Source organism: Urtica dioica, chromosome 8 (genome assembly GCF_054948205.1).
Source record: "Urtica dioica subsp. dioica isolate 48M chromosome 8, U.dioica_male_clone48M_v1_H2, whole genome shotgun sequence".
In the NCBI taxonomy this organism is placed as follows: Eukaryota; Viridiplantae; Streptophyta; class Magnoliopsida; order Rosales; family Urticaceae; genus Urtica; species Urtica dioica.
The window spans coordinates 366,697-394,655 of NC_142763.1; the positions used below are offsets into that span (position 1 = coordinate 366,697).

The following is a 27,959-nucleotide window of genomic DNA, read 5'->3' on the forward strand; positions in this document are numbered from 1 at the left end:
TTTACTTTACAGGAACACAGAGCTTATTAATTTCTATGATTCAACGTCTCTGTTGTAGGTGTAGATTTTGTTTAGTGATTACTCATCAATCATCATTTCCTTTTAGCAAGCAAGGAGTACAGTGCAATACAACCTTATGGACAATAATGAATTATTATTTGTAGTTCCGTTGGAAGATATTTTGTGCGTTAGGTTAGATGTCATGTGAGCTCACTCACGGATATTATCAACTTGCAAGATCGCTCTCAAATTAAGTATTAAATAAAACACCTATGCTTAATTTATTTTATTGATGTCAACAAACAAACAAAAAAAAAATAATAGTTTTTCTATGTAAGGAAGTAGTAAAGTGAGGAGTATATATGTGCTGGCTAATTTTACGTACGTACAATCTTGCCAACGGCTGGCTAATATTAGCTGTATATATACACACATATACATATTACATAATATGAATATAGGTTGTCAAGCTAATAAGGGAAGGGTAAAATGCCAGAGAACGTTGCGTTCTTATATGCTTGCTTGTACTTAATAAGTGACACATATACAAGTCATATTGATGGTAGTTAAGTGTCATATATATATATATATATATATATATATATATATATATATATATATATATATTTGAATAATGTTTGAGATTGGAATAATAGAAGGGCAACATGGGACTCCAAAATCTAATGTATTGTGTTTGCCGGGTGAGTAACAGCTCCTTTAATCACATGCACTAGTGTGCATGGGTGTATGTATAGTTATATACTACTATTAAATAAATGTATGTTAGGTGTGTTGATGTTGAAGTTCGTCGTCTATTAATACGAATTTATTTGGACTTAAATTAATTAGTTTGGTCTAAACCTCGAGATCGACCTCAAGGTCCAGCTTACGATATACAGTGAGCTAAATCATTTTTGGCTTAGTTCTCTGGTTCAGCTGGTTAGCTTAATTCTTCGGCTCAGCTTGTCAGTTCAGCTCTCCGCCCCAGTCCGTCACCAAAAACTGTTTCATCGAGCTCCAACTGGAATATCGGAGATCGAGGACTATTCAACCACTACTCTCAACCGCTTCATCAATTTCGGAGCGTGCCACATACGTATCACGAGCTGAGAGGAGATGATCTATTCAACGACGTACCCCTAAAATCAATGTAGCTCATTAACTCCTCTTGAGATCAATAAATAGAAACTTCTATTTGAAGAGTTGAGAGGGGATGAAGACCTCCATTTTTCTTAAGCTCTCTACTCATTTCTCTTTTGTTCTTCATGATTATATTTATTGTAAATCTTTATTTATATATAATAAAAAGGCCTAGAACGGCCATTATTTTATTACATAATTAGCCATTATTTAATCTAAGAACATATCAAAGCAAAATCGATCTCGTAATGAAAGTCTGAGATCTATTTACAAATTTAAATCGATCTTTTCTTCAAGAATTTTCGAAATTGTTTTGAGATAAATTCTCGGTTCAACAATGTAGATATGAAAAATCATGTACCTGTTACATTTATATAAGATTTTGTTGGAAAATTGCCAAAAGTATGACAAAATTAAGGTAAAATTCCATTTTCCTATTTTTTTCAAAAATTTACCAAACTAGGACCGGTCAAACAAAAGTCAAATGAGAGATACACAAAAATCTACCTATTATACCATCATACTAATTACCAACCTACAATCTTCCCCAATAAAATCTCTTATTTTTTCTCTTTCTTTCTATTTTCCCGCTCATCCCATCGAAAAAACGATTTTTTTTTTTTTATTAGTCCTACTTTGGTAAATTTTTGAAAAAAATAGGAAAATGGAATTTTGCCTTAATTTAGTCCTAGTTAAGGAAATGTCCATTTGAGATGAGTGACAAGTAGTTGTCTACTTAGAAATGCTTCTATGGGCCTCGGCCCGTTAGTAAGAATTGGACTACTAATGGGCCTTCAGCCTTTTTTAGTTGGGTTGTGGTATGGACGCTATAAGGAGACTAATTGGGTGATCATACCAACTTTGAGACTCCAACAACACCCAATCCTTTGCTTTCCCCTCCCTTTTAAGGCTTCATCTTACCGTCAATTCAACAAAGGCAACGGCAATAAACATTATAAGATTTTAGGAGAAAAAATGAAATAAATATTGATAAAAAAAACTAAAATAATGCTAGTAAAACAAAGCATCAACGCAGTCATATTATTATAATTATTATTATTATTTTCAAGAAACAACAACCACATAAAAATAACTAGTTTTTGCGATTCAATAAAACGTGACAGGTGAGGAGAGCTGACTAAGAGCATCTTTAATGGTAAGCAAATACCATATTTGCTTAACTTGCCACATAAGCAATTTAAGCTACAACTAATTTAAGCAAATTTGTTCTCTATTGGTAAGCTAAATCACTATCTTAGCTTAACTTTATCCCACATGTCAATAATTAATATTTTATTATTATATTCTATTCAATTCCCACTTATTAAATAAAAAAAATTAAAAAATTGGTCCATTTTTTTGCTAAGCTAGTAGCTTAGTTAAGCAAAGTAGCTTAGTTAAGCTAGTAGATAAAGTGCAAAACAATGGTAAGCAACTAGCTTACAATTTTTGCTAATTGCTAGCAAGTCCTCACAATTGTTAAGCTACAAACCATTAAAGATGCTCTAACTAACACTTACACGCGTGACTCAATGCTGTTGGTCTTCTAGCAAAAATAATAAAAAAAATGTTGTTGCTCAACTTGCTCTTTTGCTCCCCACAATTCCAAATCCAATTGCCAGGATACCCTTGATTTTATCTTTTCACGAACCCGATTAAATTTTATGTTTTTCTTTACTTTTCTTTTATTTGAAATGCATAAAATGTGGTACGAATTTGGGATTTTAAAACAACATTTATGATAATCTGCTAAACTTGGAATATAATAATAATACTGATAAACCGGCATGAGTTTGTGCTTACTTTCGCAGTGACATGCAATAGTTTTTTTTTTTTTTTTTTTTTTATAAGATGCTATAGATACTAAGCACTAATTAATTATTATAGCATATCAAAAAGTGAAAATCTTTTTTGTAATTGGAAAAACATTTGAGTTTATTTATATTTGACATCTAATTGGATCCTAGTCGAGCCAACCATTAAAGGTGTTTTGCTTGTGTTGTTCTTTGCCAATAAAATTTGGGTGGTCTGTGACAATGACGTTGACTATGGAGGGCAAATATTGTAGTTTCATTGGATTAGTGGGATAAGTTCGTAAATCAACGCCTAGTTCTAGAATGCCCTAAATTTATACAATTTACCAAAGGCAGGCATAATTTCTTAGAGATTCTTATAGCTAAATTACAAAAAGCCCCACACAACCTTCCTTTATTACTTTAGATCCAATCCAACCCACATCGAAAACATCATTTTCAAATTTATTCCTTTGTGAGCTACACAATAAAAATGAATCTTCCCCTGTCATTTTACTCCTATGCCCTCCTGACATACAATGTCAAAATTGAATCATCTATTATTGCATAACCATTCTCAATTAACCAAAAAAGAATGACGTGAAAAAGTCAAATTTGTTATAATTTTTTCTGGCATAACGTTTTATGGAAAACTAATAGTGCAACGAAAAAAGACAGTGATACAAAGTACAAACACAACCACCGTAAGTACAACTCATATTTACCCTTTTCGTTTCAAGTGATTAAGTTAGGATTTTGCAAGAGATAACTATAAATCATCTTACCAAATGAAAAAAAACCACACAATTAAAAAAAACAATAGACACTTTACAATTGGAGAAATTTTAAATTGCCTAAGCTAATAACAACAATAATAATATAGCATGACATTGTCCAACATGGGAATGGCCTTTTTTCTCAATATTATAAAAACGTAATTAATTTCCGGGCTTTTTTTACGACGAAAATACTGTTATCAATATTTTAGGCCTTCTTTTTTGTTGTTTGAGGAAAACGACCTCTCTTTACACAGCATATAATACAAATTGAAAATCAAAGGTCAAAAAGGTCAATTCTGGTCATAAAGAACCAAGAGCCGGCGAAAAGTAGGGGCTAATACTGTAATTCGGTAGCCATCGCAGGTCAGAAATACAAAACAAGAAAAACTAGTGTCCACAATTTTTATACGATAAAAGAATAAATCGGTGTTCATACGAGTTACAAGGGTTTTGCGCACGCATATATACTCACACAGCGAGTCTTAAAGGGCTAAATTCATTTCTTGGCCTCTCCGTTTTCTTCTTCTTCTTCTTCGGACCTCTCTTCTCTCGAGATCTCTGTAGAAGAACAATGGCAGAAGAGAAGAAGAAAAGCGGTGGTGTTTGGCCCACAGTTAAGCCCTTCGTCAATGGCGGTGCCTCTGGAATGCTCGCCACCTGCGTTATCCAACCTATCGATATGATCAAGGTATTTCAAGTTTTTTTTTTTAAATGTTAGTCCATCAGATTTTGTGTTTTTGCTTGGTTCATTTAGGGTTTAGCATTTTGGTATTTTGGATCTGTATTTTATTTGAGAGAATTTATGGATTTCGGTTGTTATTTTGTAGGTGAGAATTCAACTTGGCCAAGGATCAGCAGGCCAGGTCACCAGAACCATGCTTAAGGAAGAAGGTCTCGGTTCTTTCTACAAGGTGCGTTTCTTCGAGCATCGGCGATTCATTTTCTTCTTGATCTGACGGGGATTACAAATTTGGATCTTTGATTTGATTTGGAATCTGCGCAATCTTAAGTTCAATTATTAGCTATATTCATTCGTGTGAGCTTGGGTATTCTTATTAGTCTTCAAATTTCGTCAAATCATGATCCTCTCGTACCGGTGGATTGTTATATACAAAATTGAGGTTGTGAGCTTGATTTCCTCGGTTTTTTTCATGTGTCGATATTGTGCTAAAAGAGGGTATTTGTGAGCAGGGTTTGTCTGCTGGTTTGCTAAGGCAAGCAACGTACACCACAGCTCGTCTCGGATCGTTCAAGTGAGTGGCATATTCGCAAATTTCTCATTTTTTTTATTGCGATAAAAAAATAGCATCACGAGCTTATTAATCTTTTAAATTTCCGACTGTTTTTGTGGTGGTGGTGGTTAAAAACATAGGATGTTGACAGCGAAAGCAATAGAGGCGAACGACGGGAAGCCGTTGCCGCTGTACCAGAAGGCGCTGTGCGGGCTGACAGCTGGCGCGATCGGGGCGAGCGTGGGGAGCCCCGCTGACCTGGCGCTGATCCGGATGCAGGCGGACGCGACGCTGCCGGCGGCGCAGAGGCGGCACTACAAGAACGCCTTCCACGCTCTGTACCGCATCACCGCCGACGAGGGCGTCCTCGCTCTCTGGAAGGGCGCGGGCCCCACCGTGGTCCGAGCCATGGCTTTGAACATGGGAATGCTCGCCTCCTACGACCAGGGCGTCGAGTTCTTCAAGGACACCGTCGGCCTCGGTGAAGCTTCCACCGTCTTGGGTACGTCTGGATTTAGCCTTAGCTTGATTTTGTTGTGTTAAGAACTAGATATCGAGGAGGGTATTTAGGTTACGCAGAAGAGCTATTGGGTTAGTTCTTAATTTGTTGTTTTGGTAATTGTTTGCAGCGGCGAGTTCGGTGTCGGGTTTCTTTGCAGCTGCGTGCAGTTTGCCGTTTGATTATGTGAAGACGCAGATTCAGAAGATGCAACCGGATGCTCAAGGGAAGTACCCATACACAGGCTCGTTGGACTGTGCTATGAAGACCCTCAAAGCCGGAGGACCTCTCAAGTTCTACACCGGTTTCCCTGTCTACTGCGTCAGAATCGCTCCTCATGTCATGGTACACTCTTTCTCTATATATATATATATCTTGGACTGGTGCTTCTAGATTCTCTTTGAGTAACAAATTGTCTGCGTGGGCGAGTTTTAAACTTGCTGAAGAGCATGGCAATTCAGTCTCAATTAACAAAGTGAGTGGATCAGAAATTGAAAACAAAAAGGCGTCTCAGAAAGCCAGTGCTCTGTTTTAATCAGCTCTTGGCTCGCTATGATGCCTACACTTCTCTTTCTATTTATTTATCACAGACTGGCTGCTAGTTATCGGTGGTGTAATAGTTCATCGTAGTGAAGGGTCCACGTTTTTCTGATATTTTGTGCTGTTTTTTTTTTTTTTGCCAGATGACATGGATTTTCCTCAACCAGATTCAGAAGTTCCAGAAGACGATTAATTTGTAGAATCGCGGTGTGGCATGGGAAAAGACAAACAAAGATTTTTGTTAGAGGCAAAAGACAAAGCTTATCGAACCCCAAATAATAAATAAAATTTACTTCGGCTGTGTTGTATTTCTTTGGTTCACATCAATATTCATTTCTTGAGGTTTTTGTTGTGGTTCTAAAGCCACACCACAATATTTGGAACTTCCTGGGGGGAAATTGACTACAAGAATAGACCATTATTGACATGAAAGCATTTTTGTTACATTTTGATGGGCGTAGACTCTTCACATGATCTCATTTGTTGTCTCATTGTTTCTGTTTTGTCATATTTCCATTTGAATTCTGCCTTTTAGTCATGCACTCAAAGAAGCTAGGCAATTATTTGACAAAATTAATAATTAGTCGTTCGTTATTGATTTTTAGCGTACAGATTGGTGGCAAAAATGTAAAGCTTCGTCGACAAGTCTAGAAATAAGCTGAGCGATTTCAAAGCTGCATAATTTTGTGTATTAAATGTTGGTATATATAACACCCGATTCGGGGTGTAATGTTGTATCCTAGCGAAGGGCGTGACTGTAATCGTGAAAGTGGAAGAATTTGCGGAGAAAGTAAGCCAGCCATTTCGAAGCTGCGAAGCACAGTATAGCCGCCGAAACCAAAGCTATTTTCACAGGCGTGGACGGGATGTTCTGTTTGGTCGCTGCAACGATACCGATCACGCAAAAAGATGCGATTTGAAGCGCGACTTTAAGCACTTCCAGACCCTTATACGCTCCGCGACAACTGCTACAATTCACCACATGCGTCCAATACCTGAAAGAACACAAACCGTTGTTTACAGAGCCCAAAGACACACTGTGTGTGTCAATGATTTAGGCTGACCTGTCCAAAAGCTGTTCTCTAGGAGGAGTTGGTGGAAGAGCTCCGGTGAATTTGCCTCGCCAATCAACTTGACCGCCGGCGAATTTGTGCAGCCACTTTCTGAAAGCAATGACGTGACCATCGGATTTGGTGGGCATGAAACACGCCTTTTGCCAATCTCCGGCCTCCAGTATCTTCCTCTCCTCGAAATGAAGCAGGTACAGATCTGAATCCAGAATCAAGTTCTGACCAATGTGGAACACCCATCGAGGGACGATTTTCTCGACCAGAACTGCAAAGTTCCTCGGGAATGTCCAGATCAGCCTGCTCCGTCCCGGGCTCACCGGCACGCAAATGAAGACCATCACCAAGTTCTTCTCGCCCGCTTTCTGACAGAGAAGAGAAATACTTTTAGCAAAACAAAAAAAGAAAAGAAGAAAATGGTAAACCATCACTTCTACGATGACGAGTCAAACACACCGGTTTGGTTTCCTTGGAAGAATACCGGTCCCATCCAATCGGAATAGAAGAGTAATAAACGCACGGCGCAAAGAACTTCTTAGTCCCGGGATTTCGCTTTCCATCAAAACCGCTCGCATCCAAACGTTCCACGGCCAAGTCCAGTGGCATTCCTCCCTCTCTATCAACCGGCTCTACAAAACCGAACATGGTCTGATCAGTTTCTTATGTAGTTATTAAGTTAGCAAGAAATGTGATTCGTCAGAAGCAACGAGCTTTACTTTTAGACGGAGGACCCCTCATTATCCCGTAATGTGCGTACGGCACGTGAGCCGGGTCCATAAGATTCTCAATCAACACTTCGTACCTGCACAAAATAGATATCGGATTAATCAAAACTAAGTCTCTACAGTTGTTGAAAAAAAAAAGGCGGTTTCTTTTGTTTACCCGTATGGAAACTCTCGATTTGCAATTTGCTTAGTGAAGGAAGGATCGTCTAGCTCGGCGATGTAGGGAGGTTTTTTGCTGGCGAGGATGTCTTTGTGTCGAGGGTCAGCGTCCGGCCAAAACCACACGATGTCGTTCTGAACGGTGCTCGGATAAGCGGTCGCACATGCCTTCTTCGAACTCTGAACCTGCAAAATGCCCGTTTCCTTGTCCCTTAAGTTACCTGTTATGATTACAGCCCGATCTAACCAGAAAACAAAACTAATCTACGAATAAGAGTTCCGTCCACTTTGTCGCTGCAGATTTCACAGCAGTCGAAACTGGTAAATCAAGTTTATGAGTACAATGTAACATTCTCAAAATGCCATCACTAAATATCCCAACAAAAATATTACGTCAACGAGAAAAAAATGGTTTGCGATACCGGAGGGCCGTCGGGCGGGGATTGAGGGATGAGCTGGCAGTCGCCGGAGCCGCCGAAGCACCAGCCGTGGTAGACGCACTGGAGTCTCCCGGAACGGTCGATCCTTCCTTCGGAGAGAGGAGCGAGTCTGTGAGGACAGCTGTCATCGAACACCTTCCATTGGCTGTCATTGCGGTCCCACCAAACGACCACGTCGATCCCGATCACCTTCTTGCCGTGTGGGACCCGCTTGTCCAGGTCACACACCGGCATAACCGGATACCACTCTGAATACCAGTCGAACTTCCCCTCCGGCGCGGTGGTCTGGGTCTCGGTTTCCGTCGCGAACGGTGATGTGGCGGTGTAAAGCTTAAAGCTTTTTTTGACATGGCTGATGATTGTGTGTGAGAAAGCGTTGTTGTTGAAGGAGATGAGTTTTGTGAAATGGGTTTTGCTGTGGAGTTTCGATGGCTTCCCAAAACAGTGCAGTGGTGATGATCTGAGACACTCCATAGTTCCGAACACCAACGATTCAAATTTTTATTTTATTCTTCAGGCTATCAAAATTCAAAACGAATTAGAGACAGTTTGCGTGACTGTGATTTAATGAATGAACCAAAAAGGGCAAAGAGTGAAAAAAAACAATGTGAGGCTCGTGAGTGGCTGATATAATAGATAGAGGATATTGTTTTTCTAATACCATATTCATTCCGTCAGCAATTCGCCTACCTAAGATTTATATATTTATAGTAATAAAGACTATTTATTTATAATAAAAAAGACTAATTAGATTCAGCGTTCATTTAAAACGCGCTGCTATTATATAAAAGAAATCGACCACTCAATATTTTATGAGTCTCCTGAACTAGCCGGACAACAATAGATGTACAAGAAAACAACGTTTTACCAAACTTTGTTATACCATGCTTTATACACAACCATATGATATTTTTCAATATTGAATCCTTAAATTGTCGTCTCAACAAGTTCGAGTCACGATAAAAAAACAATCTAAAAAATAACCTGAGTACATCTAAACTTCTAAACTATCAACAAATGGTTATAAATATGAAATTTATTTCAGAGATAGTTTTTCAAGACAGACATCAACATGGTTATTTCTCTCCCAACCCAAAAACATCGAAAGCCATTTCTAGTTGGTGATATACGATCCAAGCTCAAAGTCCTCTGAGGTGTGATCATTGCAGCACTTTGTTACGAATCACGGCTAAACCAATGAACTCAATCATAGTCCTATGTACTCGCTACAACTTCTTTCTCTCATTTTCTCAATCTACATAAATCTTATTATTAGGCCTACTTATTATCAGTTGCCAACTACCAAACTTGGTAATAATATCAGGCTTTATGACGTGTATATCTAACACGGTAAAACCGGTGTTCTTCATAATGAGTGATATTCTAGCGAAAAGCGTGGTTGTAGTCGTGGAAATGGAAGACTTTGCGAATGAAGCGAGACAGCCATTTTGAAGCTGCGTAGCACAGCACCGCCGCAAAAGCCAACACCATTGATGTTTTAACATCTCGTTTGGTCGCTGCAACAATACCGAGCACGAAAATAGAGACGAGCTGAAGAGCGAGTTTAAGCACTTTGAGGCTCTTATACGCTCCGCTACAACTGCTACAATTCACCACGTGCGTCCAATATCTGAAACACATTGCAAGTTTATATAGTCCCCCGAAAGTGAGTGATATTGCAAGGACCAAGAAAAGCTTTACCGGTCCAAGAGTTGTTCTCTCGGAGGCGTTAGTGGAAGAAGAGTTGGACTGAATTTGGATCTCCAATCGACTTGACCGGCCGCGTATTTGTTGAACCATCTTCGGAAACTGACCACAAACATGTCCGATTTCGTCGGCACATAACACGCCTTGTGCCACTCCTCACTCTCCATTAACTTGCGCTCCTATATTTAACAACATCATACAGATAAGCTCATTAGACAAAGACAAAACTAATATCGATGAATCGGATATAAAGTCACCTCGATATGAAGCAGAGATAAATCTGAATCAAGAATCAAGTTTTGGTTTATGTGAAACATCCATCTCGGAACGACTCTGTCGATCCAAACCATGAAGTTCCTCGGAAATGTCCAAATCAGTCTGCTCTTCCCGGGGCTAACCGGAACGCACATGAATACCAAAACATTTCTCTTCTCCGCACCCTGAAAAGCCGAACAAAAAGAAGAGGTCGATAACATAATACCCTTGATTTAAAGAAATGATCTTTATTGTGCACAACACTCTTTACCAGTTCGGTTTCATCTGAGGACTCAGCCCCGTCATCTTGACTCATTTTAAGCGGGAAAGAAAAATAAACCACACACGGTGCATAGAATCTAGTGGGCCCGGTCGGAGAATTTGCAGTAAAACCCCTCGCGCCTAAACTTTTCACAGATAAGTCCAGTGGCATACCTCCTTCTCTGTCAACCGGGTCTGCAACTCAATGTCGATGATTTCTATTACCAACAGAATGTAAAAAAGTAAACACAAAATCACTGTAAAATCAAAGCACTATACTCTTTGAGCGCGTCATCTGCATTAGCCCGTAATGCGCATATTGAATATGTGCAGGGTCTAGAAGATTCTCAACCAAGATCTCGTACCTGAAATCCGCAACAGATGATATAAAGTATCACTTTTTGGTGTTAATTTAGTGGATTAATTATAGGCATGCTTACCCAATTGGAATGTCTCTGTTCCCCATCATCCTGCAAAACGAGGGATCGTCTATTTCGGAGATGTACGGCGGTTTTTTCTTGAAGAGAATGTCTGCGTGTTGAGGATCGGAACTCGGCCAAAACCACACCATGTCGTTCTGAACCGTGCTCGGATAAACCCTCGCACACGCTTTCTTCGAACTGTGAACCTGTGCAAAAAAATATGTGATCATATTTCTATAAACTCGGTTCACAAATCCGGAGGTGGAACAATCTCCCTGAAATTTAGTTGACTCATCTAATGATCTCACACATACCCACATAAAACTCATCGACAGATAAAGGATTGAAGTTACAGCTTATAAGAACTACACATGAAAATTTTGACAGATTACCCTTGTATTTTCTATATCAATGTAATTCGAAGGTTTGAAGAATAAATAAATTGAATCGATGAGTATCTGTGGAGGCTCACCGGAGGGCCGTCGGGCGGGGCTTGAGGGATGAGCTGGCAGTCGCCGGAGCCGCCGAAGCACCAGCCGTGGTAGACGCACTGGAGCCTCCCGGAACGGTCGATCCTTCCTTCGGAGAGAGGAGCGAGTCTGTGAGGACAGCTGTCATCGAACACCTTCCATTGGCTGTCGTTGCGGTCCCACCAAACGACCACGTCGATCCCGATCACCTTCTTGCCGTGTGGGACCCGCTTGTCCAGGTCACACACCGGCATCACCGGATACCACTCGGCATACCAGTCGAATTTCTCCTCCGGCGCGGCGGTCTCGGTCTCGGTCTCGATCTCGAACGGTGACGTGGCGGCGAAAAGCTTGAACCTTTTTTTACCATGGCTGATGATTTTGTGCGGAGGAATTGAGAGAGGGGTTTTAGTTCTGGTAGTGGCTTTGTTTGGTGAGGAAAAAACTAGTTGATCTGTGTTGTGAAGTTTGGAAGGAGAGTAGTGAAGTGGCGGTGATAGTGTCAGAGACTCCATATTTGGCTTTGGGAACGAGGAAGCATAAAAAACAACTTATTTTTCTTTTTTTCTGAGCTCGGAGTTGATAAATAGTAGTAAATAACGTGCGGTCCAAGACTCAGTCTGACTCTGAAATTGGGTTTCTGTCGGTTTTTATAAATAAACGACAAACGTCAAGGTTACCACGTCATCTGAATGGCTTTCGATAAATAAATAATTAAGGCGAATTGGTAACCACTGATAGAAAGCATGTCGGGCCATAAATCGATCTGTAACGTATACAACCCATTTCTCTGCTTGTTACGCTTACTAAGTTAAATATTAGACAAATATAGTCACAAAGGAGCATTTAAAAAAAAAAAGATAATCAGCTCACTAAAATGTTTGGAATTGCTATATGCTCAACGTTTCGTAAATTTTAGGTAAATAACCATAAATATAACGTGACATTCTTGATTTTCCCTTTCATTGAAGTAAAATGGTAAGATATTTACGTCAATTTACACGTGTAAATACATGAACGCAACTATTTACTTAAGATTTACGAAACGTTGGATATATAACAATATAAAACTATAAATATGGTTATATATCTAATGAACGACACAAGAATTCCAATTAGGAAACGGAAAAGGGAAAAAAAAAGGTAACTGTTATTGCAATAGCGCATGAAAGCAATACGAGACATTTCCATAATTATTTTCTTATATTTTTTTTGCTCGAAAAATTCATTGGAATAAGTATATCCATAAGAGTGCTTGTTTCAAATTTTATGTTCTTTCCAAACCACTATTTCCAAAGCAACTTTTATCAAGTTTTTGGACAATAATATTGACTACTCATGATGCTCTTGTTGTAATGATCAAACAATGACAATGAAGCTTGCATGCCAAATAATTTATCTATCTTTAGATCGATCAATCTTTCACCAAAAAAAAAAAAAACTTTGATATTGTTACATGTTGATCATAAAAAATGTATATATAAAAACCTAAATTCAAACCATGACATTTTGAAATATACACAAACGGTTTACTAGATCGAAAATTTCTTATTAAAAATTATAGATCTAATGTCACATTTCGAAGCTCAAGTAAAGTTAAAACATTATAAATAATGCAATATGTATCCATAATGAAACAATGTTTCCTTTCAACGCAATTTCATAGAAAGATGACCACAAAACAACAACATAAAACGTGCTTTTGTTGCCCGATATTTTACAGAAAATGTAATTTGTGGTAATTTCTACTCAAGAACCTGCCAGACTCTTAGAAGGTTTATGACACGGCGAATGAGAAAAGACAAGATGTTCAACGGTAACCAGATTAGATGTTTAAACGGTCAAGTAAAGTAAATAACACACGAGAATAGTAATCCAGTTCGGCAAATCGTACGTCTGGAGGGATAACTGTCCCGGGGGAAAAGAAATTCACTAATTTATGGTAGAAGAAGTACACAAATGTCTTAGCTGAATGATCAACCTATAGTGCCCTTTTTAAATCTAGAAAAAATGGCATGAACTAGCCAATTCAAACTATGGCTTTTGCAAAATAGCCATAGTTTCATTAGGTTAGGTAAAATAGCCACCTCTAATAGGAAGAAAAAAAGAGATAATCCACAGAACGAAGAAGAACGCAGGCACCTCCGCCAGATTTTTCCAAGAGCTCTTCTCTGCAACTTCGGACTCATCACTCCGAAGAAGAACGCCGGCACCGCCGCCGGAGGCAAAGTCCGACGAACCTTTCCAGCGAGGAAGCCCTCGTCGCCGTAGAGTGACAGAGAGTCCCGAATCTCCGTCGATCTCCTCGCCTTCGCCGCCGTGACGGAGAGTTTGACGGGAGGTAAGATCTGTGCGATTGCGGTGACTGAAAGGAGGTCTGAGAAGTTGGAGATCGGAGAAGGTCGAGGATTAAATTTAAGACTGAATAAAATCCCTGGATTAAATTTAATCTAGGCCTGCCTGGATTAAATTTAATCAAGAAATCCTGTCGGGATTAAATTTAATCATGCCTGGATTAATCGCAGTTTGACTATTTTGCTTATACTTGATAAACTTTGCCTATTTTGCAAATCCTTAAGTTCTATTTGGCAATTTAGCCGCTTGACCCTACTCATGGATTTTAACTCAGGTTCCTCCTGAAACAGAGATCCTCTTACTTCCACTCAGATCACTCACCAAGTGTTTAATTCAAGTTTATAACGGTACGCGATCTTTATAATATCACGAAAAACAAACTCAACCTGTATCACTCACAAATAAGAGGTTCAAACAAGATAGGGGATAGTTCATGACATAATTATGCTCAAAGCCCTTCTCGAACAAATTCATAGTGCATAAAAAGACTCCTATGGGTAGAATATTTCTTTTATACGAGTCAAATCCTAAATATGATGTCTTGCTATGGTTTTGGAGAAGATTGCCACATAATAATTAGTTGTAAGAGTCGTATCTCTTTAACAAAGAGAATTTGTACAAAATACTAAAAAATCGGATATGCTGCAATATGTCAATCATGCAACATATTTTTCCAAGATGTTATAATCAAGTGTGAATGGCATCTTAGAAACAGATTTGTTCAAACTAAAAATTAATTAATCAACGTAACTGTTATGAGGTATTTCTCTTATCCGAAAACATGAAAAACCTAAAAAAACAAAAAGCAAGACGAGCGTGGCCCAAGAAACAAAGCGGAAAGCCCACAATCTTGATCAAAGGGCTGAAGGATGGAGAGAGGCTTGCCTTTATGTCAGCAAAAGGCAACCACCCTTTCATCTCAACAAGTGAGTCTCGCCTTTACCCCAGCAAGAGGCAACTCCACTTTCATCTCAACAAGTGAGGCTCGCCCCTACCCTAGCATGAGGCAACCTCGACAAGTGAGGCTCGCCTTTATCCAGCAAAAGTCAACCCCACTTTCATCTCGACAAGCAAGGCTCACCTTTACCCAACAAGAGACAACATTGCTTCCATCTCGACAAATTAGGCTCACATTTACCCAGCAAAATGCAACCCCGCTTTCATCTCGACAAGTAAGGCTCGCCTTTACCCAGCAAGAGGTAACCCCGCTTCCATCTCGACAAGTGAGGCTCGCTTTTACCCTGCAAAAGGCAACCCCGCTTCTGTTTCGACAAGTGAGGCTCGTCTTTACCCAGCAAGAGGCAACCTCACTTCCGTTTCGACAAGTTAGGCTCGCCTTTACCCAGAAATAGGCAACATCACTTCCATCTCGACTAGTGAGGCTCGCCTTTACCTCAGCAAAGGGCGACCTCGCTTTCCATCTCAACAAATGAGGCTCGCCTTTACCCTAGCAAAAGGTAACCTCGCGTTCATCTCAACAAGTGAGGCTCTCATTTACCCTAGCAAAAGAAATTCCCGCTTTCATCTCAACAAGTTAGGCTCTCTTTTACTCTAGCAAAAGGCACGCCTCCTTTCCATCCAAACAAGTGAGGTTTGCGTCTACCCAGCAAAAGGCAGTCCCCTTCCGTCTCAACTAGATGCCTACCGGACCGGGAAGGAGGACCCGAGTAAATGATGAATCTACCCCAACTATCATCACCTCACTATAAATACTACAACAAACACATGTCGTTTTTTCTCTTTCTAGCTAGACTATGCCAAATTCTCTATTAAGTTATTTCTCTCACAAAAAACATATTTGAGACTAAAATCAAGAACAAAGAGAAATAAAACTACTCCACTCATTTAATATCATACAAAAAAAGAGGATCAATCTATTTCCATCCTCTCTAGAGCGAGAGAAGAAAAATTCACTCTCTCTCTCTCACAAACAAAGACTTCCAAGCCAAATTATATTCGCTCCACAAAAGTGTCCAAGAGCTTGAAAAATCGATTCTCATGATCTTCGCTTGATAAGAAGAATATTTCACCAATAATCCTATGGATTCGAAGACATGTGGCCAGATATGCTCACGCCACGTGTCCGTAAATGTTAATAATAAAAAAAGGGCTAAACAATAACAGTGCGAAAACTAGTTCTTGAAACACAATGCACATTTTGTACCGTCAAGCATCATGTTTTGACTACCCAGAAACCTTCGGTCCGGTTGCAAAACCAGCTATATTACGAACCACCATGACAATTGTAATCAACACAACATATATCTCGATGGAGATTTGCAACATAAGCCATATGGACTTCAACCTTATTCCTATGCAGACTAATCAAGTCATTTTACGGCCTCAAACAAGTTCCAAGGAGGGTCTGGTTTGTAAGACATCAAACGGTCCTACTTGCTTGTAGTTAGGACTGACACCTCAACCGCCATTCAGTAGGTTCGTTTATATATATACTGCTTCTATAAATACTCTGCTCAATGATATCAGAGTTATGTAACGAAGGTTATCGCAATACTCACTTCATCTTTATTCTCTTGATCTACACAAATCTTATCGCTTGTCAACTATCAAACATGGCAATCATATCAATATCATGCTTTATGGTGTGTATCTAGTACAATAAAACCTGGTAATAATATCTTTCTTTATGGCGTGTATCTAATGCAGTAATAAAACCCGGGTCTTCGTAATGAGTGTGTATACATTCTAGCGAAAAGCGTGGTTGTAGTCGTGGAAATGGAAGGATTTGCGAATAAAGCGAGACAGCCATTTTGAAGCTGCAAAGCACAGCACCGCCAATAAACCCAACGCCGTTGATATTTTAACGTCTCGTTTGGTCGCTGCAACAATACTGAGCACACAAACAGACATGACTTGAAGAGCAAGTTTAAGCACTTTGAAACTCTTATACGCTCCGCTGCAACTGCGACAACTCACCACATGTGTCCAGTACCTGAAATAGAAATAAACATTGCAAGTTTTTTAGTCCTCCGAAAATGAGCGATATTAAAAGGACTAAGAAAAGCTTTACCGGTCGAAGAGCTGTTCTCTCGGAGGCGTTGGTGGAAGAAGAAGTGGATTGAATTTGGATCTCCAATCGACTTGACCGGCCGCGTATTTGTTGAGCCATCTTCGGAAACCGACCACAAGAGCGTCTGATTTCGTCGGCACATAACACACCTTGTTCCACTCACCAGCTTCCATAATCTTTCGCTCCTATATTCACAACAAAAGCATATAAATAAGCCCTGTGATTCTGAACTGCGAAGAATCGGAGATGAAGTCACCTCGAAATGAAGCAGAGATAAATCTGAATCAAGAATCAAGTTTTGATTCATGTGAGACACCCATCTCGGAACGACTTGGTCGATCCAAAGCATGAAGTTCCTTGGGAATGTCCATATCACTCTGCTCTTCCCGGGGCTAACCGGAATGCACATGAAAACCACAACAACCCTCTTCTCCGCAGCTTTCAAAACCATGTCTGAGGACTCAATTCCGTCGTCTTGGTTCATTTGGAGCGGGAGAGAAAAATAAACGACACACGGTGCATGGAATGCAATAGGACCGGTGGACGAATTTGCAGTAAAACCCCTCGCGTTTAAACTTTTAACAGAATAGTCTAGTGGCATACCTCCTTCTCTGTCAACCGGATCTGCAAAGAAATTCCGGTGATTTGACACAACGAAAAAAACAGTAAATGTAAAATCGAAAGCATTACACGTACTCTTTGATGGTGTCATCTGCATTATCCCGTAATGCGCGTAGTTAATATGTGCAGGGTCTAGAAGATTCTCAACCAGGATCTCGTACCTGAAATCCGCAACGCAGGATATTAACCAGAACTAGATAAGATAATCAACTGTTGATCAGTGGAATAAGAGTCATAGGCTTGCTTACCCCATCGGAATGTCTCTGATTCCCAACGAGCTGCAAAAGGAGGGATCGTCTATTTCGGAGATGTATGGCGGTTTTTTCTTGGCGAGAATGTCTGCGAATTGAGGATCGGAGCTTGGCCAAAACCACACGATGCCGTTCTGCACCGTGCTCGGATAAACCCTCGCACACGCTTTCTTCGAACTGTGAACCTGTGCAAACATGTGATCATATTTTTACAACAAATTCAAGAAAATGAAATTATCAACTTGACCAAATGCCTGCATAAACTCATTGACAAGTAAATATTTGACGTCACTAATTAGTCCATCAATATAATTAAGAGTCAGATGTTTTATGTACTCTTGGAAAAGACTTGATAGATTTTCAACCGATGAGTATATGTGGAGGCTCACCGGAGGGCCGTCGGGCGGGGCTTGAGGGATGAGCTGGCAGTCGCCGGAGCCGCCGAAGCACCAGCCGTGGTAGACGCACTGGAGCCTCCCGGAACGGTCGATCCTCCCTTCGGAGAGAGGAGCGAGTCTGTGAGGACAGCTGTCATCGAACACCTTCCATTGGCTGTCGTTGCGGTCCCACCAAACGACCACGTCGATCCCGATCACCTTCTTGCCGTGTGGGACCCGCTTGTCCAGGTCACACACCGGCATCACCGGATACCACTCGGAATACCAGTCGAATTTCTCCTCCGGCGCGGCGGTCTTCTCGGTCCCGGTTTCGGTCTCGAACGGTGACGTGGCGGCGAAAAGCTTGAAGCTTTTTGTGTCATGGCTGATGATTGTGTGTGGGTGGAGTGAGAGAGTGGTTTTACCTGTGGCGGCGGTGGTGTTTATGGTTGGGAAGGAATGACGGAGTTTTTTTGTGTTGGGGAGTTTGGGAGGAGAGCGGTGAATTGGTAAAGATAGTCTCAGAGCTTCCATTGTTTTGTGTTTGAGTTTTGGGTCTGTGAACGACGTAGAACAACAAACATACTGCTGTGTGCTGTGCCTATTGACTTTGCCTTTTCTCAGCTTGGAATCAATACTAATGAATAACGTTCGGTGAAAGAGATTGGCCTCACTTCAGTCATTTTCTGCCATATTTGTCAAAAGTCAAATTTGCCGCCTCAATTTCATGACTTCCAATAAAAACGAAATTTCTTAAAATATCTTAGTTGAAGTTGTAATTCCCTAAGTATCTATTATATATTTCATAACTATCCGTTTTTTTCAGTATTCCGATGATTTTGCCATTATTCTAATTGAAGCTGTAAAAGCTAACAAAAAGTTAATTGAAATTGTAAACAACAATGACGTATTAAAATGAGGACGAGAATAAGAACAATAACTTACTTATCCTTAAAGTTTTTAAAATAAGGCTTTCGAAATCCTCACTTCAATAAGCACATAAAAAAAAAATTGAGTTCTACAAAATCAGACTTTATCCATTAAAAAAAAAAAATTAAAAATCATATTTTGTCCGTACTCGCACTTGTTTATTTTTAATGAGTATGAATCTGAGAAGATTTTATAGGATTCATGATAAATTTTTTTACCTATTTAATATTAGACTTATGTGAATAAGTAAACTTTAAAAGAAACTAAAAAATGTTGAATAATGTATAAAACAATGTTCAAAATATTGGTACCAAAGTTCTTATTTAACTAGTATATCGACTACTGACGGGTAAATTAAAATGATATTAATAACGATGCCAATTTTTTTTACCCATTTAATATTATACTTATGTGAACAAATATGTTCCACATTGATTAGGTAACTACCTTTTTGAGAGACCAAAATCTTATATATAAAACAAAATGTATTTGGATAATGGTTCGGGCATATTGATAAATTCTTGCTACGATATATGTAGATGATATTTTACCGAAGTGTTGTAAGACGCCAGCTATTGCTAATATTTAGCGAGAATCTTGGAATAAAAAATGATTTGACAACATCTTTATGTACATGGTAAAACAAAAAACTCCTTAGTAAAAAAATATGAAATTGAAGGTTTCTTCTAGTATTGATTGGGATTCAAAAACTCCACAAAATATTACAGCCTCTTATCTCAACTTTCTACAAAAATAAATGAAGAAAAAAAGACGTATGTATGTATGTATGATCTTTGAAGTGAAAAGAATGATAAAAGAATTCCTAAATCATCTTTTGCCACAAAAATGAATGAATAAACATTAGAGAGAACATAAAAAACGGGAGTTCCATAATCGAATTCAAACAAATAAACATAAAAAACGGGTGTTCCATGATTGAAGAGAAGAATATGAGACGTTGAATTGATGATGGCAAACAGTGGTGATCGACGGGTCTTCTTCTCCGATATTCCTTCTCTCAAAACTATATTCTAAAACATAAAATAAAACCTAACTTGTGTTTTTTGGGGTTCTAATTCGAATATACGGTGTTTAAGGGTTAATTTTGGAGTCCTATGGACCTTTAACTATGATCGAATGATGTACGATACTAAAAAAAATGCAAAAATTGTTGCCCTCTGGACAATTCTTAAAATATGATGATATTTAGTATTTTACATTTAATTTGTTGTTAGTTTTTTTATGATTTAGTTCAAATTCTTAGTTTATGACTTCATTATTGTGTTTATTCTGAGTTTGTATCCAAAAAATTTTAACATCACAAAACATGGTTTCGATTTGAATGTATTTTTGAGATTTTTGTTAAATTAATCGTAGAATATGAATATTTATGCATAATTAGTTGATTTTTAACATAAATATTACCACCAAATTCGAGAACACCAAGATGCTGGAAGAAGAAACCATAAGTGAATTATAAGTGGGTGTAAGTGTTCTCTCTAATGAGTCACATCCATCAAAACTTAGTCACGAGGGCTCAGATGAGGGAAATTATGTTTTTACCCTCCATTTCAACCTAATAAATTTGATATCCTATCAATTAAGAAAATAAAATCATATTGAAAATCTCCAATAAATGGTTTTATAATATCATGCCCAAAACTACCCCAATTATGAACTCTAGACCCAAATTATTTTCGCGATTCGGTATGCCCAACCTTGTCGAACCGTAAATCTAAGAGTGATTGCAATGTCTGCGTATTCTTCTAAACCTCCTAGTCTTAGGTTTTTTTTTTAATCTCGAAAAAAAACATTTACTACGTCTGTTTTAGAATTAATTTATTTTGTCGTCGGTAATGTTTATTATAGTTTGAATATGGGTATTTTGAAAAAGCGTGTTTTGTGAAATTATCCCTTGGCGTGTTGGGTCTGGTATCACATGGGCCCAAAGGCAAGGCAAGTGTGGCCCGAAATGACCTGGCCCAATAGGGAAATCGATAATAGGAAATCCTACTGTGGGGAAGAGAAGAGGAATCAAGGGTTATATATTTGGTTCGTATCAAATATCAATTCATTGTTGGCGTGAAAAGGGGAAGAGAAGAGGGATCAAGGTATATTTGATCTTGGCTTCCAGTGAATAGAAAAAGGGAAGAGATGAAGTCGATTTCTCAAGAAGGGATAGAGATAAGGTTTGTGTTCTAGCTTATAGTTTGTTCGTAATTCATACTAATTTTTCTGTAATGATCGTGTGTTACTTGCCTCTCAAGAGAGGAGAGAGAGCAAGTCTTCCAGAAAAAAAAAAAAAAAAGTCGAGCTAAGGTGTTTGTATATTTGTAAACCATCACCATCACATCCATTGCTTTCTAATTCGTGTTCGTGTTCGTGTTTAGTTTCGACGGCTATCAATGTGATGAGGCGGACTTGGAATATTATAATGCTACGTCCCCCGTATCTGATGAAAGTAAGTACCTGCTCTCAATCTCTACCTGCTTTCTAATTTATTCTCTAATCCATTCTTGTTTCTGCAGCTAATGAGAGGAGGAAGATGAAGTATCTCAAACCCAGTTAAGTCTCCTCCAATGTCTATATAGAGGCTTCAATGCTAATTCCTTTTTTTCCTTCTTCGTTTTCTCCGCTTATTCTTGTGTTTCAATGCTGATTCCTTTTTTTCCTTCTTCGTTTTCTCCGCTTATTCTTGTGTTTAATGTGCTTTAGATTACGATCCTATATCCTCCGACATGTACTCTCAGGACTTTGGGAAGTTCGCGGTACGTACACTAGTGTTTTTGATATGTTTGTGTTTGTGTTTGTGTTTGTACTCTCATCATTCGATTTGGGCTCCTCTATGTATTAGGGTTTCTATCTGAGACAATATCCAGGGCGTCTTTGTGTAGTTGGTGGGGTTCGCCGTGCCCAACCTTCAGACCTCAAAACTATGCTCTCGGCCACAGTGTTTGCAGTTTCTGAGCACAACAAAGCAAATGTCAGTATTGTATGCTATGCTGTGCTATGCTTACTTAATTATTCGATTAATTAGTTAATTATTGTATGGTGTTGGCCCGCAGAATACTGAGCTGAAGCCTGTGAGACTGTTGAGAGCAAATAAGGCGCATACGAGCGGGATGATGTGCTTTCTCACATTCGAGCTCTCAGATGGTAAAGCATACGAAGCTATGGTCAGATACAGAAATTTGAGGATCGATGATAAAAACGAAGTCGAGTTTATGAGAGAGGCGATTTACTATCCAGCTGAGCCAGATTGCTACACTGAGCACAAGTTTACGCCGCAGGAAATCCTCTACGAGTCGGATGATGTACTGAGAGAGCGCTACTTTCAAGAGATTAGGGATTACGAGGTACATTGGCTTTCTCTGTGTCTAATAATGTAAGCTTGGTGACTAGTGTATTAACTCTTCGGGTTTCTCAAATTAGGGTTTCTATGTGAGCAATTGGGAATGTGTTCTTGTGGCTGGTGCGATTAAGCGTGTCCCAACTGATGGTTATATAGTTTCGGTGCTTGAAAACGCGAAATTGGCGGCCAAATTTGCAGTTTCTGAGCACAACAAGTCAAAGGTATAAGCTGAACTAATTATTTTTCTTTCTTTCGTTCTTAGTTTGATGAGTTCGTTTTTTAATAACAGAATACTATGCTGAAGCCTGTGAAGCTGCTGAGAGCAAATTATGAGAGTTCGTTGCTAGGTTGTACTTTCAAGCTCACATTCGATCTCTCGGATGGAAAAGTGAAAGAAGCTGAGGTCGAGTACCACAAGAGTGGTGGTTTCGAAGTTGTCACGGGAATGACAGATTTCAAACTCAAGGGAATGAGAGATGCGCTTCACTATCCCGCTCAGAACGACTGCTACACTAATCTCGACCTCTAAACTCTCTTTTTTGGATCATCTAACTACTAGGCTTATGTTTGAATCCCCCAAACTTAGATGAACAATATACATTCTAACATCTTTAAAGCATGAATAGACTTTCTGTTCGAAGAAGAAACAGAAAGAAAGAGCAATTGATGTGGGTATAGACCTTTTATTATCTCTCAGCTTAGATCTGATACTAATATATAGAGTGCGGTCCAAGAGATCGAGCCTCTCGTATTTTCGGTTATGTTCCTCACTTGCCGCCTCAATTCCGTGACTATCATGTTTCAGTACGCTAACAAAACGACAAAGAATAACAATTTCAGATTATAATAAGACTGATGGTCGAATTTGGCTTACTAAACATAGTCGGGGACGAGAATGAGCATTTTCGTGATCACGAAAACAAAAGCAGCGATCGGACAAGGATCCCAATTACAGAAACTTTACAAAAAATGTTGAATGTTGTATTAATATAAATTACTTGACAAGATCTTTAAATACACGGTAAATAATAACTTTTTCTTCTTCCTTAATAAAAAAAAAAAAGAAGAAAGAAAAAGACAGTTCTTATCTCAACTTTCTACAAAATGTATGTATGTGTGTAGTCATGATCTTTGAAGTGAAAAGAATGATAAAAGAATTCCTAAATCATCATCTTTTCTGTACACAAAAATGAATGAATAAATACTATAAATAAATAAAAAAATAACTATTTGTCAGTTGAGACTTGAGACAGATTATGGTGATCATCATACTCATGTGATCAAGGGTTGACTAATTCTCGAAGACGAGCGAGTCATCGTTTCCAATGTAGACACAGTTGGACTAAAGCCGGTGATAGTCCGAGGAGAGAAGTGGTGGGACCTTGACCGGCCGGCGCTCCTCGGAGACAAGTTGACTTGCTCGAGAGCTCGGAACTGAAGCTCCGAAGGGTAGTCTCTGACGCACCCGATTCTGGGTCCCGCGCCAGTTGTCCATCTGCAAGACAACTGCTTTCCCAGCTGATACGATTCCATTCCTTTTCGCGAATTAATCCTTTTCAGGATCGATTCCTCGGGAACGCCCTCCTCCTCTGGAACCGTGCGTTCCAGATTCGCGCTATCCTGTCTTACTAGCCATTTATTCCTTTCGGGTATTTCAAGGTTGGGCAAACTCTTACTGAGGCCTTCGAACCGCGGTCCCACCACAGCAACGGCTTGCTCGGCGGTCAACTTGGCAGCCTTTTCGGTCTCTAACACGCCGAGATTCTGAGTCAAGTCCTCGTCGGACGAGTGGCTTCGGGCGTGAAGGCTGCTTAGTTGCTTTCTGAGGGGGTCATCTTCTTCCTCGACCGGACTCATCTGTAGAATAAACATGAAATTCTCAGTATATGTGATTTTTCATTTTCAGTATATCATCGTCGAAAAAGAAAGAAAGAAAGAAAGAAAGATTAAGTTACCTGAACATCTTTGAGGTCCACGTTATTCTCTCGAAGGAACGAGACGAAATCCTTGAAGTTCTGCTCCGTGGGCCGATAATGACCACTGTGAGGCCAAACCGCCTGTCAAAGAAATCAATGTTAGAACTTAGAGCACACAACTTAAAAAAAAAAAAAAGAAAAAAAAAAGAAACAAATTGAGATTACTTGGTTAGCAAGTTACCTTAAGGACGCCGTTTTCGACGACTAGTCTCCCGGCGGCGGTGGTTGCCCCTCCGGCAAGGAAGCTTGAATGTTGAAAGGAACCCTTCTTCTTCTTTCCGACGTACAAGACGTTCAAAGTGCTCAGAACGAAGATCCACTTGGCTTCCTTGCCTTGTCCCGTGGCCGTGTTGAGAAGCTCCCCCGAGTTCTTGTACACGAATTTTCCGTCCACCACATCCACTTCGTACGCCATTCTCTCCATCGGACCCAGGTACTTTATGCACTCTTGTTGCAGCTTCGAGCGAGGACATTTCTCCGCCAAGTTCACTTCTTTCCCTTCTCCGATATCCAACCTGCATTTTTCAAATTACGGGAGCGAGATCAGTTACACGTCTTTTGAGATCTAAAACAAAAAGAACTGTTCTTGAATTATGTACCAATAGAAGAACGGTTCTCGGCCCTGACTTTGAAGCCATCTCTTGTAGTAGAAGTGTAGGTTGTGCCCGTATCGATGTCTTGGATCGATCTGTTTCAAAAGAGCACGATCTGATGTTCAGTAAATTTAATTTTAAAAAGGGTAAAAAAAAAAAAAAAAGATTTAAACAGGCACAAATAAACTCACCGCCTCGAGCCAGTGCTGAAGAGCGAGCTTTTGAGCTTTTTCGTTCTTCGATAAGCCTTTACCGACTTTTGCAGCTCTGGTCCTCGCTCGGGACCACCGTGAAATGGCCGTCTCGTGTTTCTCCATGTCGAAGAACGATATCGAGCTCCTTTTCAACTCCGCAAAATCTATTAGCTTCCACCTAAAATCAAACAAATAAAACCGAGTCAAGACCGTGACACAAACAATATCAAAGTTTTTTTTATGTATATATAAAAAAAATGAATAATAGAACATTACCAGCTCTGTTCTACAAGAACAGCACAATCTGCCAACTTTCGTCTGGTTCGGAAGCTCTTGTAGACCTTTTGCAGTTTCAGAGCTGCCATGTTTTCGTCGTTTATGGGCTCGGCGGACTCGGTGACCGAGCTTTCCTCTTTCCTCGGTGAAGAAGGAATCTTGAAGGAGATCATTCTCTCGAAGTCTCTTCCTTTGAAGCTCACGGACGCCTCGATTGTCATCATCCCAGAGCCGAGTGACTTCGAGATCGTGGGTTCTGAGTCACCGCTGTTGAAACTGATGGATCGAACCGGGGTTTTCGCTTGTTGGTCTCCGAAGCTGATTGACTTCACAATCACGGACTCTAAACTGCTTTCGATGTCATCGTCCGCGAACGGGCAAGAAAATGTAACCCCCATCTGAAAGGGGAATTTGTTTTGACTCCCAGAATCTGGATTCCTGTTCAAACAATTCAAAAACACAAAAACTTTTGAGAATGATTCCAACTTTTTCAGCTAGCAACTTCCATATTGCTCAAAACAACACAAATGAGCCCAAAAACAACAACCAGAAAATGAAAGAGAAATTTCAAGGGATAAACAAGAACATTCATCTCTCTCTCTCTCTCTCTCTCTCTCTCTCTCTCTCTCTCTCTCTCACTAAAAGAGCCATACCCATATTGCCATATAAATCACAAAATCAGTGCGCTGACAACATTATGATTCTAAAAGCCATGGATCTTCTACATAACCCAGATTAAAAAGTTTCTAACTTTGTTTAAAATAAAAATAAAAAACAAGAAACATCTAGAAAAAGAAATATCCCATGCAACCCAGACAAATTGAGAAGAGCCAAAAACAGTTTTTTTAACCAAATACAGTAAGAAACCAACAAAACAATCTTACAAGACACAGAGGCCATTTCTAGCTCTACATACGAGACAAGTTGAGAAGAACAGAAAAAAAAAATGAGAGGGTATTACATTACCTTAAAATTATGAGGACGAATGATGAAACGAACCAATGAGAGTTTGACTGCCTGGTGATTTCTCAATAGAGAAGCTTGAGTGGGCGAGATTTTTTATGAAATGAGAAAAATTGGAGCCGGGTTTTCTCTTTGTGTGAGAGCTAAATAAAATGACTAGGGAAAGACAAGAGAAATAACCTCCGTTAGTGATTGGTTTTATAGTACGTATGAAGTATGAACCAGAGACAAAAAAAAAAAAAAAAAAAAAAAAAAAAAAAACATAAATGGGGAGAGAGAGAGTTTCGACGCGCCACTGAGAGACAGTATTTCCAACCACGTGGAGTGGACTGTTCTTTGGGAAGAGCTTTCTCCAAAATTATCTACTTTTTAAATACTTCTTTTACGAATACTAGTTTAAAAGTTAAAAAAAAAACACTTAATTTTCTATAATAAAATATCGTTAATTATTAGAAAAACCTTAATTATATTAGCGATAAAAAAAAATCCTAGCCATCTCTCTTCTTTCAAATTTTCCTTATAATATTTCACTTCAATACAAGACATAGTTTAAAATTCAATTTAACATAAACATGTTACATGTAGTCGCTGGTTCTTATTAATCAAGACATATTTAAAAATTTAATTTAACATAAACATGTAACATGTAGTCGCTGGTTCTTATTAATCAAGACTAGTGGTAGTTAATAAATATGTGATCTCGTGTGTCTTGTATAATTTGAATGAAAGTAAGTAGTGTGCATGCATACATAGATATAAATTAAGAGTAGCATATGTGGACAAAAATAGAAATGTAGAGTTACATTTCCATTTTTGACAAAGTCATCATGATTTTTTACTTTTACTATTTCTTATTCAATTTTTGTTTTTGCTTTGACTTTTATTAGTATTTTCTTCATGTAAATCCAGATACGTAAAAATCAAGGAAAGTGGGTTGTGTAACAAACCATGTATGAAACTTTCAAACCCCTGTAGGATAAATAAATAAGGATGTGACTTTCAATGGAATTCCTAATTGTACTTACTTTACATATCAAAAGTGATTAATGGACCTGTTCATGGTCATACGACGCCATCACATATGTCATTTATTCTAATTTCATACTTATCCTATGTGTGTGTGTGTGTATATATATATATATATATATATATATATATATATATATATATATTCTAACTAAAAAAAAAAGTCATGAATTGGAACTAAATTACGTACCTTAAAAGTTGCCTGGCTCCGAAGCTTTTCAATAGTCACTATTATTCACATCAACGACAAAAAAAATGTAAAAATATAGACATTGAAACTTTGAATCAATTTTTTTTGTGAAGTATTGGCTTACGTGGAAATCCTTGCAGAGTGTGGCAGTTGAGAATTTAATTTTGATATCTAATTTATAGAAAACACAATTAATAAAAATGTTTGAAAGCGAAAGCCATAAAAAGTTGTTGAAACTTCCCGGTATACTTCTTGGTAATGACTCGCAAGTTGACTAGAATCATTCATATATCCAAAAAAAGGTGTTTGATGGGTTAATAACAACAAAAATACAT

The 27,959-nt window shown here is 38.9% G+C and overlaps 5 protein-coding genes across 9 annotated transcripts; 2 read left to right on the plus strand and 3 right to left on the minus strand.

Annotated features, from left to right (window-relative positions):
* Window positions 1-4,126: 4,126 nt before the first annotated feature.
* Window positions 4,127-6,435, plus strand: LOC149386890 (Mitochondrial substrate carrier family protein). Its single transcript, XM_089624530.1, has 6 exons — window positions 4,127-4,400; window positions 4,540-4,623; window positions 4,904-4,965; window positions 5,085-5,446; window positions 5,574-5,788; window positions 6,127-6,435. Exons 1-6 carry the CDS (start codon window positions 4,284-4,286, stop codon window positions 6,181-6,183), a joined length of 897 nt encoding a protein of 298 aa, XP_089480656.1. The 5' UTR covers window positions 4,127-4,283; the 3' UTR covers window positions 6,184-6,435.
* Window positions 6,436-6,543: 108 nt separating this feature from the next.
* On the minus strand, window positions 6,544-12,091 carry LOC149386891 (protochlorophyllide-dependent translocon component 52, chloroplastic-like). 3 transcript variants are annotated; one of them, XM_089624527.1, is made up of 7 exons: window positions 11,492-12,091; window positions 11,038-11,225; window positions 10,877-10,962; window positions 10,608-10,792; window positions 10,339-10,521; window positions 10,076-10,260; window positions 9,199-10,004 (listed from the first exon to the last, which is right to left on the minus strand). In XM_089624527.1, exons 1-7 carry the CDS (start codon window positions 12,002-12,004, stop codon window positions 9,758-9,760), a joined length of 1,587 nt encoding a protein of 528 aa, XP_089480653.1. In that variant the 5' UTR covers window positions 12,005-12,091; the 3' UTR covers window positions 9,199-9,757. The 3 variants fall into 3 exon arrangements, with proteins under 3 accessions (XP_089480654.1, XP_089480655.1, XP_089480653.1); XM_089624528.1 differs by lacking the exons at window positions 9,199-10,004; window positions 10,076-10,260; window positions 10,339-10,521; ... (1 more) ...; window positions 10,877-10,962; window positions 11,038-11,225 and adding exons at window positions 6,544-6,978; window positions 7,048-7,415; window positions 7,507-7,679; window positions 7,767-7,852; window positions 7,933-8,120 and having other exon boundaries at window positions 11,492-12,083; XM_089624529.1 differs by lacking the exons at window positions 9,199-10,004; window positions 10,076-10,260; window positions 10,339-10,521; ... (2 more) ...; window positions 11,038-11,225; window positions 11,492-12,091 and adding exons at window positions 6,544-6,978; window positions 7,048-7,415; window positions 7,507-7,679; ... (1 more) ...; window positions 7,933-8,120; window positions 8,357-9,047.
* A 4,270-nt stretch (window positions 12,092-16,361) lies between these two features.
* Window positions 16,362-18,790, minus strand: LOC149386892 (protochlorophyllide-dependent translocon component 52, chloroplastic-like). 2 transcript variants are annotated; one of them, XM_089623359.1, is made up of 6 exons: window positions 18,137-18,790; window positions 17,745-17,932; window positions 17,572-17,657; window positions 17,132-17,499; window positions 16,876-17,060; window positions 16,362-16,797 (listed from the first exon to the last, which is right to left on the minus strand). In XM_089623359.1, exons 1-6 carry the CDS (start codon window positions 18,656-18,658, stop codon window positions 16,551-16,553), a joined length of 1,596 nt encoding a protein of 531 aa, XP_089479485.1. In that variant the 5' UTR covers window positions 18,659-18,790; the 3' UTR covers window positions 16,362-16,550. The 2 variants fall into 2 exon arrangements, with proteins under 2 accessions (XP_089479485.1, XP_089479484.1); XM_089623358.1 differs by having other exon boundaries at window positions 17,132-17,657.
* Window positions 18,791-21,088: 2,298 nt separating this feature from the next.
* On the plus strand, window positions 21,089-23,167 carry LOC149386893 (uncharacterized). 2 transcript variants are annotated; one of them, XM_089623163.1, is made up of 8 exons: window positions 21,089-21,243; window positions 21,445-21,515; window positions 21,583-21,618; window positions 21,770-21,822; window positions 21,909-22,037; window positions 22,120-22,410; window positions 22,487-22,627; window positions 22,696-23,167. In XM_089623163.1, exons 1-8 carry the CDS (start codon window positions 21,209-21,211, stop codon window positions 22,933-22,935), a joined length of 996 nt encoding a protein of 331 aa, XP_089479289.1. In that variant the 5' UTR covers window positions 21,089-21,208; the 3' UTR covers window positions 22,936-23,167. The 2 variants fall into 2 exon arrangements, with proteins under 2 accessions (XP_089479289.1, XP_089479290.1); XM_089623164.1 differs by lacking the exons at window positions 21,089-21,243; window positions 21,445-21,515 and having other exon boundaries at window positions 21,617-21,663; window positions 21,729-21,822.
* A 131-nt stretch (window positions 23,168-23,298) lies between these two features.
* Window positions 23,299-26,570, minus strand: LOC149386894 (calmodulin-binding family protein). Its single transcript, XM_089623162.1, has 7 exons — window positions 26,412-26,570; window positions 25,446-25,883; window positions 25,167-25,347; window positions 24,982-25,070; window positions 24,564-24,897; window positions 24,362-24,463; window positions 23,299-24,263 (listed from the first exon to the last, which is right to left on the minus strand). Exons 2-7 carry the CDS (start codon window positions 25,841-25,843, stop codon window positions 23,679-23,681), a joined length of 1,689 nt encoding a protein of 562 aa, XP_089479288.1. The 5' UTR covers window positions 25,844-25,883; window positions 26,412-26,570; the 3' UTR covers window positions 23,299-23,678.
* Between the last annotated feature and the right edge of the window lie 1,389 nt (window positions 26,571-27,959).

Bases quoted from the DNA above. Each gene is read 5' to 3' on its own strand.
- LOC149386890 (XM_089624530.1), top strand. From the start codon at position 4,284: ATGGCAGAAGAGAAGAAGAAAAGCGGTGGTGTTTGGCCCACAGTTAAG. The intron at 4,401-4,539 runs GTATTTCAAGTT...GTTATTTTGTAG, and splicing joins AACCTATCGATATGATCAAG to GTGAGAATTCAACTTGGCCA. The intron at 4,624-4,903 runs GTGCGTTTCTTC...ATTTGTGAGCAG, and splicing joins GTCTCGGTTCTTTCTACAAG to GGTTTGTCTGCTGGTTTGCT.
- LOC149386891 (XM_089624527.1), bottom strand. From the start codon at position 12,004: ATGGAGTCTCTGACACTATCACCGCCACTTCACTACTCTCCTTCCAAA. The intron at 10,963-11,037 runs GTAAGCATGCCT...TGCGGATTTCAG, and splicing joins AACAGAGACATTCCAATTGG to GTACGAGATCTTGGTTGAGA. The intron at 10,522-10,607 runs GTAAAGAGTGTT...TCGGCTTTTCAG, and splicing joins CCTCAGATGAAACCGAACTG to GGTGCGGAGAAGAGAAATGT.
- LOC149386892 (XM_089623358.1), bottom strand. From the start codon at position 18,658: ATGGAAGCTCTGAGACTATCTTTACCAATTCACCGCTCTCCTCCCAAA. The intron at 17,061-17,131 runs GTGACTTCATCT...TTGTGAATATAG, and splicing joins TATCTCTGCTTCATTTCGAG to GAGCGAAAGATTATGGAAGC. The intron at 16,798-16,875 runs GTAAAGCTTTTC...TTTCTATTTCAG, and splicing joins AGAGAACAGCTCTTCGACCG to GTACTGGACACATGTGGTGA.
- LOC149386893 (XM_089623163.1), top strand. From the start codon at position 21,209: ATGAAGTCGATTTCTCAAGAAGGGATAGAGATAAG. The intron at 22,411-22,486 runs GTACATTGGCTT...TTCTCAAATTAG, and splicing joins AAGAGATTAGGGATTACGAG to GGTTTCTATGTGAGCAATTG. The intron at 22,628-22,695 runs GTATAAGCTGAA...TTTTAATAACAG, and splicing joins CTGAGCACAACAAGTCAAAG to AATACTATGCTGAAGCCTGT.
- LOC149386894 (XM_089623162.1), bottom strand. From the start codon at position 25,843: ATGGGGGTTACATTTTCTTGCCCGTTCGCGGACGATGACATCGAAAGC. The intron at 25,348-25,445 runs GTAATGTTCTAT...GTTTGATTTTAG, and splicing joins GTTCTTGTAGAACAGAGCTG to GTGGAAGCTAATAGATTTTG. The intron at 25,071-25,166 runs GTGAGTTTATTT...CTTTTGAAACAG, and splicing joins TTCAGCACTGGCTCGAGGCG to ATCGATCCAAGACATCGATA.